The sequence below is a fragment of the Alosa sapidissima genome, chromosome 2 (genome assembly GCF_018492685.1).
Source record: "Alosa sapidissima isolate fAloSap1 chromosome 2, fAloSap1.pri, whole genome shotgun sequence".
Taxonomy (NCBI): Eukaryota; Metazoa; Chordata; class Actinopteri; order Clupeiformes; family Clupeidae; genus Alosa; species Alosa sapidissima.
Window position 1 is genome coordinate 32,173,269 of NC_055958.1, and position 12,234 is coordinate 32,185,502.

Sequence of the window (12,234 nt, forward strand, 5' to 3'; positions counted from 1 at the left end):
GAAGGTTATGCAATCACAATATTAGTCAAAAATCGAATGTGAGAGTTGTCAGTTCTACGTGGAGCGCAGCTTCGACCTCTGCGAGTTTAAAAATTATGTCATTCACGATTTTTCCAACCTTTGCCATAAAAAATGTGCACAGTCGGCACATGCCATGTTTCAAAATGTCTAGGACAGCCCAACTAAAGGACACGTTCTGGGTCAACTGAGTAGCCTAGACAAGGAACATTCAGGGCCCACATGCCAAAACCAAAACACCACCGTGGTTCCTACCATCCAGGAGTGATTAGCTTAGCCTATATCATTTTGGCTGTTTGTTTTTATGAAAGGGTGTCAGCGTGGGTTATAAATAGAAACACGCACGGTACTGTGCCTTCCTGACCGGGCAGTTACCTAACATGAAAGGGGAACTCCCTTGGACACACCGCCCAAGACGCTTGGAGTAAAAACATAATTTAAAGAAACCACACATTCCGAGGATTTATTAATTTAATTTAAACATATTTTACACAGTGAGGACAGTGAAAGCATTTTTACAAATTCTCAATTCATACATAAATGTAAAAAAGGAAATATAAATCAGATTGTATGCTGTATGTAATACTGTAGACATGGAGGTTTAAAAGTTAGCTCAGGAAAAGGAAAAAAGAATAAGATACAAAAAATATGTATATCTGTATAAATATATATTCAAGAGTAACAGTGTGGTATAATACATTAAGGAAGACCAGATGAGTCATAGAACAGTCCCACCCCAGAGTAAAAATACAAAAGGTACACTAAGTAGGAAAAAAATCACATCATCAAACAGAAAGAAGTAAGATATCAAGTCAGTCATAGATTGTCAACACAAAGTAAATTACAAGAAACCCACCTATCAACACACAACCACACACAAACAAACACGTTTCTGACTCATTATGGAGAATCACTTTCATAGGCTAAAGCTTTGCTTTTGTCATTGTAATTTTTTCACCAATTACTCCATCATGATGAATGTCTGCTAGATGAGAATTACTCTCATACTGCGTAGCCCTACACAGAGAATGGCTGACTGGAAGAATTGTCTAGAAACTTGCTGTCAGAGAAACGCATTTTGTTCCAAAAACATTGATATTCTCTTGAAAATGTATCAAGAAGTAGCCCATTACCACCTGGTTTTGTCTGTAATGCACCCTTCACACTTATTGTGTCCCAAATACATGTTTGTATAGATCATGGAGCTTGGTTTGGCTTGAACACCCCCCCACCCCCCCATCTAAGTCAGTGTGCCAGTTGTTGGAGAAAAGACAATATCAATATTATTGGCTGGTGTGTTAATCTGGTGTGACGCAACAGACAGTGTGTGAAGTGCAGGGATGATTGTCAGCATGCTTTTGGTGGAGTCATCAACATGCAATCGTAAATAAAATGTGAAGAATGCACTCTCATTCACTGAAAATATTCAAAAAACTATTCCAACACAAAACTTGACTTTGATATCGAGCAAGCATGGGACAAGAGTTTAAAACGTGTGGCCACATCTGATGTAATGGTTTGTCTGGAAAGAAAAGTATATATGCAAAAAACAAATAGTCATATAAGTTTGATATACTAAAATCCTACTTGCCTGGCATGCTCCCCAACAATTCTAGTCCTCTCATTCTTTTACTCTTTTTTTATTTCCCTCTATCGATCAAGTCCTCTCTCTCTATCCGACTTCCTCTCACGCAAGCAGGACCGGCCTGGTTTACGAGGAGTTTCCATCTTTATTCAATACTGATCGTCACGTGATAACACACGCACACACACACCACACATTCAAAGACACACACTTTGCAATATCCCACCCCAAACATACGGCCAATTGCATCCACGCTACACACACACACACACACAAAGAAAGGAGAAACAAGGGTAACATGAAATAATGATGATAATGTCAATAATAATATTAATAACAAATAATAAGCAGCATTGGGTCATGTAGGCCTAACTACATTGAAAATATATAAAACCAATATAATATGTATTTGTACATATTGTATTTCAGTTATTAAACGTAAAAAAAGGATATTTGTTGTGTTTAGAAAACTATAATATATTGTTTTTCTTATCTGTATTGCACATAGTCATACCATCACATACAATTTCAGAAACTCTTTGTCTGCCTTTCATTCGTTTCATCACATCTTTTATGACTGCCTGATAAAGAGATACATGTTTTCTCTATTGGCGGTTTTACAACTGCACCTCCCATCCTTAATACTGTCATAGTGAGGATGACGAAAGTTTTAGCCTAAGGTGGTTAGCATGTTAGCATGCTAAGCAAGGCTGTGGTATAACAGTGCTTGTGAGGTCAAAACACATCCAGGGTTGAACAAGACAGGCTTTCTAGCCATGTTTATGAGTGTTGTGGGGCCAATTATTAGTGTAATCCTCAACGTTTAGACAAAAGTAAATTTTTATAGAGGCCTATGCTTTAACATATATGGCCTGTGAAGGTAACAGAAACTAGGAGCTCAGACAGATGAGTAGAATGGACAGTGACCTAAAAATCAGAATAAACAATTCTGTAAAACTCCACCCATGTGGAGATGATGGTTTTCTGTGGTAGGCTTATGTGGTAAACTAAAAAAAAAAAATGCTTTTCAGGGAAGTGTTGAACACTGCGATTCCGACCTTAAAATGGAGACTGCACATCAAAAACAAAAACACATAGTGAGTGACAGTCTTTCATATGAGGTTTGTTTTGCTCACAAAGTCAGCCAACTGTACAAAATCATGCCTCTTTTGTCCACCAGAGGGTGTCAAACAAATATTCAAAATGGCTGGCATTTCAAAGCCGCAAATATTTTTGCAGGTCAAGGAAAGTGACCCCAATCGTATTAGGTCCTCTGGCTTGAAATATTACTTAGTGACTTGAAACCATTTCCTTTGGGAACGTCAAAACAATTCAGAAGCAATGTTAACATAACATTGGCAAACATAAATGGCTTTTACTACCTAAAATGATGGTAAGATGCACATGTGAACATAGGAAGGTGTATTTGTAAGTAAATATGTATTTGTAAGTAAATATGTATGTGTATGTGTATGTGTGTGTGTGTGCATATATATTTGGTAGATTCAGCTGTGCAAGATCTGGATCAACCTATCAGTTTCTGCCTACGTCGATGGGACACGATATTAGCAATAGAATACAAAAAAATAAAACACAACTTCCATCCTCTTATCCCCATCTCACAAATGTTAATTTCTCTCTGACGCCCAACATCACAGTTACTTTTCCACTACTTTGGAATGGCTGCATCAGGAACGGTCATCGACAACAGGAGAAGATGAGGAAGTGGTTCTGGGTGTGCATTAACGTTCTTTGTTTAAGGGTCTTTCGAAGGCTCCTCGAAAGTGGCCTTCCTAGGCAGACTGGAGAGTGAAGGAATGGAACTTGCCATAAAAAATGTGATCCGTGTTGGACAAGGTGACCAAGTCATGGGCAACACACTGCCCCTGATGTATGCAGAGCAGTGACCAGTAAGGTCCAATTCCAGAGGTTCTGTGTGGTGTGGACACAGTATGTTTTTCTCTTTCTTTTCACCCCCCCCCCCCCACACACACACACAAACACACACACTGAAAAAGCTGATCTAAAAACTAATTTTTCAAGCTAATGACCTGATCTTTGTGAAACTGTGCTTATGTGCAAGTCAGTTAGCATATTATTCAGTCTGCAGTCTTGGTCCCAGGTTCAATGTCTGCGCACTCTAACCTGCTGTTCACTGTTCACATGTATGGTTCTATTGATGACGGTAGGAGCAGTGAAATGAAATAAATGTCTGATGGTCCGGTAGTCTCTTAAGCTTCCTCTCTCCCTCCGTTTCTCCCTCTCCCTCCATTTCCTGATTTTCTCTTTCGGTCTCTACCATTTCTAGAACACAGAACACACACAAACACACACACACACACACACACAAAAATACACACACACAAAATTACACCCGTTCCTGACATAACAATGATAGGGAAAGGTGCTGGATGATCACGGTGAGGTGATGAGGCCTTTGGTAGCGCGGCGTTCGCACTGCGTCTCTACACGTATACAGGCTCACACCCCTCCCCGTGCTCCTCTTCCTCCTCATCTTCTTCCTCCTCATCCTCTTCCTCCCCTTCTCCCCCTGCCTCATCTTGGGGCCCAACCCCACCAGCCGCGACCCCCCCGCTCCCTCCACCACCACCACCGCCCCTGCCCCCGCCTCCGCCACTCCTCTGGGCCTCCTCGGGGGGCTTGGGGTAACGAAACGGACAGCCGTTGTCGTCGAAGAAGCGGCGGAAGGTGAACTCGTAGAAGGCGTGCTCCGGGTGCTTGCTGTGCGGCGAGTAGAGTGTGTCGTAAGCCCGACCGTCGCCGCTGTCGCTCCAGGCGCCCGGGCCGCCCTCCTCCTCCACGGGGTCGAAGTTGGAGGTGTCCATGGGGTGCGCGATGCGTGGCCGGTAGGGCGCCGGCTGCTGGCGCAGGTTGCTGGAGAAGTCCATCTCTTCGAAGAAGGGGTGCGCCTTGATCTCGCCGGCGCCGTTGGAGCCCAGGCGGTCCTCGGCCGAGCAGCACAGGCGGCTGATGATGTCCACCGCCTCGGGACTCAGCTTCACCTGAGCAGGCACCTGCAGTGTGCTCTCCCAGTTGATCACCTGTACGTGGGCAGAGGAGGGTTCAAGCAAAAGGGTTGCATATCTATGTATAGATGCATAGATGTTAGTATAGATTCTATATAGATACATATCTATGTATATATGCATAGATTCTAGCATAGAGTATTTGAATACAAGATGAGAGAAGAGAAAATGATTAAGAGAGATAGTGAGTGAGTGAGTGAGAGAGAGAGAGAGAGAAAGTGATAGTATTTACAAGTGAGGGAGGAAGGGGGTGAGTGTGAGAGAGAGAGAGAAAGTGATAGTATTTACGAGTGAGGGAGGAAGGGGATGAGTGTGTGTGAGAGAGAGAGAGAGAGAGAGAGAGAGAGAGAGAGAAAGTGATAGTATTTACGAGTGAGGGAGGAAGGGGATGAGTGTGTGAGAGAGAGAGAGAGAGAGAGAGAGAAAGAAAGAAAGAAAGAAAGAAAGAAAGAAAGAAAGAAAGAAAGAAAGAAAGAGAGAGAAAGAAAGTGATAGTATTTGTGAGTGAGTGAGGGGGTGTCGCTGACCTTAATCTGGGTTTCTGTGGGAGTGGGAGCGAGGAATGGCGGCTGTCCCACCAGCATCTCAAACAGGATCACGCCCACACTCCACCAGTCACAGAGCTGGGTGTATCCTGCAGACACGCATACACTTACCAAAATGCTCTGAAAATCCTGAGCCTTTTTTAAACAGTTTTTACACTGATGTTATTTAAATGAAACATAACACATCCTGAACATTTAAAAATAAACTATTTGTCTAACTGAAGATATCTCTTATCACTGTGCTACTTTAAGATGAGCCTTTGACTTAACAAGACTTAAGATGGAGGACAGAGGTAGGCTGAGGTTGAAGCACCATGGGACTTAGAAGTGGTTTAGTTGGATTTTCTCTCTTCACAGAGCTATTTAGTTTGGGGCTGTGAAATCTGAACCATCCAGATGTTGTCTGTTTTTGATTAAAGCCCAAAATAGTCTTCACATGGTTGGCCACTGGGAGCTTCCTCCTGCTTTCTTAAAGGATGTTCCAGATCCCATACTTCCTCAAGATGTGGATGTAATTCAAAACGACAGAAATGGATACAGAAGCCATGGGTTACTTCTCGGAGTTCAATACCTAGTGCTGAAAAAAATATGATGCATATCTTTCTCCATATGGCTTAGTATAGTGAAAAGTGAATGAAGAAGAATGTGCCATATTCAAGACTGCATGAAAAGATAGCTGGGCTAGGGGCCCCCTATTATGATAAGAGGCCAGAGGATTTCTTGCACCTCCCTAGCTTATTAAAATATGGTGTTCAAAGTGAGTACTGAATCAAATTCGAACTGAACTGAACTGAACTGAGCATCAGTAGCTTGTGGTAAAGTGAGAGTGAAGTCACCCCAACCAATTGTGAAGACGTGTCTTTGTGGCAAAAATAAAAAATAAATAAACTGTGCATCCTGCCGACAACACCAAACCCTACTTCATGTTCCCCCGATCTCCTGGTTCTGCCCTTGTCGCTCACCTTTGCGCAGCAGAACCTCAGGGGCGATGTAGTTGGGCGTGCCAACCAGAGAGTGGGCCAGACAGCGCTGGTGCTGACGCATCGCCCGCTGCTCCAGCGTCATCAACCGGTCGCCGCAGCGGCAGTTCGACACGTCGTCCCAGAAGTCACTGGGCTCCATGCTGTCCTGCCTTACGTGGCTTCCTGAAATGGGGAGAGAGAGACAACGGTGAAAACACTGAAAATAATCTGTGTTATCTGTGCATCCCATCAACAACACAAACTCTCTGCATGCACACAGACATGAGGATATCGTAATGCATCAGTAGTCACATAATGCAGCTTATCGTTTTTTCAGTTATACCACACACAAGGACCAAACACACACACACACGACACCACAGACCCCCCCCCCTCCCCTGCCACCCTCACCTTTCTGGTAATACTTGGAGTTGTGTGTCCAGCGGAATCCGGTGCACAGGCCAAAGTCAGTAAGCTTGATGTGGCCGTCGCGGTCGATGAGGATGTTGTCGGGTTTGATGTCTCGGTGGATGAAGCCCATCTTGTGCACGCTCTCGATGGCTAGCGTCAGCTCGGCGATGTAGAAGCGCGCCAGCTCCTCTGGAAACACGCCCATGCGGATGAGAAGGCTCATCATGTCGCCGCCGGGGATGTAGTCCATCACGAAGTACAGGCTGTCCTTGTCCTGGAAGGAGTAGTATAGACGCACCACCCACTCGTTGTCCGCCTCGGCCAGGATGTCCCTCTCAGCCTTGACGTGGGCCACCTGGTTGCGGTTAAGCACATCTTTCTTGCGGAGGGTCTTCATGGCATACAGGGCTCCGGTGTCCACTTTGCGGGTGAGGCAGACCTCGCCGAAGGCACCGATGCCGAGGGTTTTGATCTTGACGAACATGGACTTGTCCATCTTGGCACGGCGCAGGCGGTTGTAGTTGGACTCCTTCTGGTTGAGCATCTTCCTCATCTGCTCCTGCTCGGCTTCCGATAGGCCAGCCTGGGTCGAGAGAGAAAGATATTAAGAAAATTCAAAAAGCAGTAAACAAAATGTTTTTGTTTTTTTTATACTCTTCATGTTTTTATACACTGTATACCATTTCATACTGGGAGAAATGTGTTCTTTTATCATTTCTTGTATTTGTTGGAGGCTGTTTTTGTTATACTCACGCCAGTGAAACTTTACGTTTAGACTTCAATAATAACTGTAGCAACAGATGCAAAAAAACTATTCATCATTTCCTATTTAATTATGCAACAATCAATAAACAAGTCAGCTATGCATAGGATAGTATGTATCCATTAATAAAAAAGAGAACAGTAGCTCTAAAGGCCTCCCTTCTCCTCCTCACCTTGGACATCTCCTGCTCCAACTGCAGCCTGCGGTTGAGCTTCTGCTGGTACGTCTTCATCACGTTCTCCACATGTTGCTCCATGTAGAACTTGAAGGCGAAGGGCGAATAGCTTTTGATGCGCGACTCCCGCTTCTCCTCGTCGCGAGCATTCTTCCTCACGGGCACCGGCGAGGTCTGGATCTGCTTCTTGTCCTTCACAGCCTTCTCGCCCTTCTTGCCCTTCTCTTTGTGGGTCTCCTCTGCATTTGTCGCCACGGGAGGTCCACTCTGGATGGCTCTGCCGCCCTGGGCAGGGAGCTCGGGGGCTCCACACATGCCTGCTCCCTCCAGGGACGCTTGCTCGGAGGCTGCCCCGGATGCGAGCAGGGTTTTGGGGTACGGCGGAGGTGGGCACCGCGGCTCCTGGACGGAATCCCGGGCGTACTGCTCCTCCGCCATGTACCCATGCGCCTCGGGCCCGTCCTGGTTCTGGGAGGCCAGCCAGCCAGGGTGGCACGGACCCACAGCAGTCTTGGGCTCAGGCCTCATCACCCGGATGCTCTTCACTGGCTGCTGGATAGGCGGAGAGGTCACGGCAGTGATGGTGTTGGGGGGCGGCATGCCGGGGTCCTGCTTCCCCCCGGCGACTCCGCCTGGCGCGGGCATGGCCTGCCTGACGTTCACCTTCTGGTGGTTGTTGAAGGAGTTGGTGCGGCTAGGCACGCGCACTTCCCCCCGGAAGGGCCCCTGAGACTGGGGCTGCCGGGCCTGAGGCGGGGCGCCCCCGTCCGGCCCTGCGGGTCCGCTCCACATATGCTCGTACAGGTCCAGGTTCAGGCTGGCCCGCGAGGGCGTCAGGAGGCCCTGGGGGATGTCCGAGAAGTCCGGGCCCATGGCGCCGGCGGCTGCGGCCGCACCTCCAGGCGAGCGGGACATCATGTGGACCTGGTGCGAGGTCGGACTGGACTGGCGTGGGTGGGAGTGCGGCTGCAGGTAGAGATTGCCGGGGTACTGGCCGTTCTGGCCGCCCATGGCCCCTTTGCCCTGCATGTTGACGTAGTTGTCTGGCGGCGCAATTGGCATCTTGTTCTGGAACGAGGCGCTCCGCTGCACAGGATAGCCCGTGGTCTCCATCATGTGGGGCCGGCCATGGCCGTAGTCGTAGTGCGGGGCCGGGCCCGGAGCCCCCGGTGGCTGGGGCTGGATCTGCAGCGGCTGGCCTGACACAGCGTAGCCCATCATGGCCGGCTCCATGCCGCCAGGGTATGGCTTCTGCTGGGCAGGGCCCGGCGGGTACATGGGGTTTCCCGGGCCGCTCTGAGGGGGCATGCCAGGAGGATACGCTCCCATACTGGGCGGGCGCCCCATGGGGTTGACCATGGCCGAGCCCTGCGCAGAGCCAGATTGGGTCATCATGTAGTTCATGACAGGAGGGCCACCCATGTAAGGCCGGGCCATGTCACCCTCTGGTCCGTAAGGAGCCCCCTCATACATTGGCGCCCCCATCTGGTGATAAGGAGGCATGGCACCGTCACTGTTACCCTCAATTGATGGCCGGTGGTCCATTGAGTTTGGCATACCTCCTTTTCCTGTTAAAATAAATAGGCTTAACTGTATAACAAAACAAGATTCAAATGCTTACAACATACATCTTTATATACATATTATTATATGGTTATTTACACATGTCTGTGTTGATATACACATTTATATAACCATCTATAGGTATATATGCTTATTATAGGCATAGATCTTCTGTGGCTTTCACAGGAAAGACAAGACAGAATGTGCATACCCGGGGAGGTTTGTTTGATGACGTGGACGATGCGCTCGTTGCGAGGGTCCAGGTAGCCCATCTTACTGATGTACTCCAGAGCCGCTTCGATGTTTCGGCTTCCTGTTTGTTTCAGCGCACGCACGGCCATTTCCTGAGGTAAGACAGGTGACGCATAAATCCAAACTGTACATTTACATCTGCACAAACACACATACAACATGCATTCAGAACAGGCAAAAAATACCTTTCCCATGTACGTCACATGCATACACAGAAACGACACACACACACACACAAACGACACACACACACACACACACACACACAAAAACAAACACACAGATACACCCTCTCACAGACACACACACACTCCACTCCAGTAGGATGCCATGCACCTGCTTCCTGTGGACCCCAGGTCATGGACCAGCTACTTCCTGTACCAGGTCCCTAGCACACAAACATCACCTCTCTGATATCACAACACTCGATCTCTATAACACACACACACACACACACACGTGTTGTTTTGTTCTTGGTGTAAATTTAGTCCTGAGCTGCACTTAATCTCTCTGAGAATATACCCAGTAGCTCTTTGACGTGTGACAAATGCATACCACTGGCCCTACACTAGCCTATGAGTCAGTATGTGACTTAAGAAAACATGTTTAGGAGATAACACAAACACACACACACACACACACACACACACACACACACACCCTTTAGGACATAATGACAACTAACAGATAAAGACGGAAACATCGGTGCCTTTTCCAGCGGTAAAATGTCTTGTCACTCTTGTACTATTTACAGAATGTCTGGTACTGTGATTAGCATCGTCACTAATAAAGATTTCTCCAGAAAGAGCCAAACTCTAGGGCACATCAACAGCCTGCAAGAAGGCTCCATGACCAGTCTAAATGAAAACCACTCACAAGCTTCCACTCTGGCTGCACCACTGGACTAAATAAAAACAAGCCCTCGCACCACCATCCCGTGACCAGCCCCAGCCGCCAAATAAACACACCCCTCTCTCACAACACAGCGACCCACACCTATATGAGGAAATCCCCCTGAATGGCATATGAGCTCATTCTAAAGACATTCAGCCCAAACCTCACTCCAAGACACAGCGAGCCCTCTGTCTCACACTGCCCCTAGTGGACAGAAGTGGAACTGAACCAGTTATTCCATGGGGGGGGGGGGGGGTTGGGGAGCAGGGAAGGGAAAAAAAACTACATGGAATCTCTTTCTCCCTTATTGTATTCACCACACATGACCTAATTATGAATGGAAGTTGCTTAAATGTGGCATTGTTGACAGAAAAGCTTATGAACACACATAAAGAAATTTTACATTTCCAAACAACGGGCCTCAAGTCTGTGGCCACGCGGTTCCTCCACGACTCTGCAGGCCAGCTGGCAACGGGCAAAGACGAGGAGGAAACACAAGCGCATTTTAAACGAGGGCTCCATAGCAACGGTGGGCACACACAGCTCACACAGGTTCCACGGACCCCCTTGAGCCAAATAAAATTCTACACGTTCTGAGAGAGAACACGGTACATGGCACAACACTGGCAGACCTGCTACGCCAATGGCAGTCCCTTATGCACAAAGGGACGGCCACCCATGAGGGGAAAATCACAAGAAATGGTGCCCACACAAGCAAGCACAACACACACACACACACACACACACACAAACAATGGGGGAAGGACACAGGAGAAGTGGTGCCCCCCTCCTCCAACATATACACTCACACCTCTCTCTCTCTCTCTCTCTCTCTCTCTCTCTCTCACACACACACACACACACACACAGACAATGGGACGGAAACATGCATATGAACAAAAAAAAGTGGTGCCCACACAGAACACACACCCACTCCTATACAGGACATACACACACACACACACAGGAAATAAAATGTAAACACACAGTGTCTGTTTATGGTCATTGTTCTGCAAAGCTCAGGGTTTTTGTGGTACATTCCAACACAGCCCTCCACCAAGGGGGTTGTGTCCGCAGGTCTCCTAAGAGAAGTTATGGAAACACACACACACACACACACACACACACACACACACGGAGGGGTGTCTATGTTCTAGCCCTAACCTACACGGGTCATGGCGACAGATGTTCAGGACATTCCACAAGCCAGGAAGCAAGAATTCCAACTATTTGGTAATCAGTTCATCTGACCCTGCCATGACACTCACCACACACACACACACACACACACACACACACACACACACACAGACGTTCTTCTACTACAGTCATGTCCTATCTTGCCTACGATTTCTTTTTATTTTGATTCCTCTCCGTCCATCTTCCAGCCCCTCTGTGGCTTCTACCCAAAAATATCTGACTTCACATGTGCACCCTTGTCATAACGCTGGCCGCCGCAAGCCCCAGAGTACAACCAAACACATAATCACACTCATTTCTGACTGTGGTGAGAGTACACACACACACACAGAAAAAACACAGTCACATACATTCCTACGGGGCGCGAGGAAACACTCCCTCTCTCCTTCACACACACACATTCACCAAGACCTCATCTGAGTAGCAACTTATGTCACGCCAATGTTTGTTTGTTGGTTTGTCTATTGAGAGGCACTGTTGAGCTGGAGCAGCGGCAAAAGGTTGCTTTTTTACATTAGTGCTTCACTTTGACCCAATTCTGAAACACATTCCAACAAGGCGTCTGGAAATGAAAGCCATCTGGAGGACATTCAGTGAGTTATGTGAGAATAGACATGCAGGAGGAGAGGAAGGAGGGAGAGAGAGAGAGAGAGAGAGAGAGAGAGAGAGAATGAGAGAGAGAAGGAGGGACATCTGTAGGGCCTGTATGTTCAGTTCCCGGCCATCTTCCATTTCTTCCTCATTCTCTGGCATCAAATCAAATCATTGAAAGACAACCATCTCCCCCTCTCTCTATTTATCCATGTTTTTCTCACACAT

At 47.2% G+C, this 12,234-nt stretch overlaps 1 protein-coding gene across 1 annotated transcript in view; it reads right to left on the reverse strand.

Annotated features, from left to right (window-relative positions):
- Positions 1 to 475: 475 nt before the first annotated feature.
- The window catches only part of lats2 (large tumor suppressor kinase 2), a 23,281-nt gene continuing 11,522 nt past the window's right edge, over positions 476 to 12,234 (reverse strand). The window contains exons 3-8 of the mRNA XM_042068482.1: positions 9,281 to 9,413; positions 7,504 to 9,074; positions 6,569 to 7,151; positions 6,158 to 6,340; positions 5,178 to 5,284; positions 476 to 4,665 (exon numbers count right to left, since the gene is read on the reverse strand). Of these exons, the coding sequence (XP_041924416.1) occupies positions 4,069 to 4,665; positions 5,178 to 5,284; positions 6,158 to 6,340; positions 6,569 to 7,151; positions 7,504 to 9,074; positions 9,281 to 9,413 (3,174 nt within the window). The 3' untranslated portion in view covers positions 476 to 4,068. The remainder of the gene's footprint in view (positions 4,666 to 5,177; positions 5,285 to 6,157; positions 6,341 to 6,568; positions 7,152 to 7,503; positions 9,075 to 9,280; positions 9,414 to 12,234) is intronic.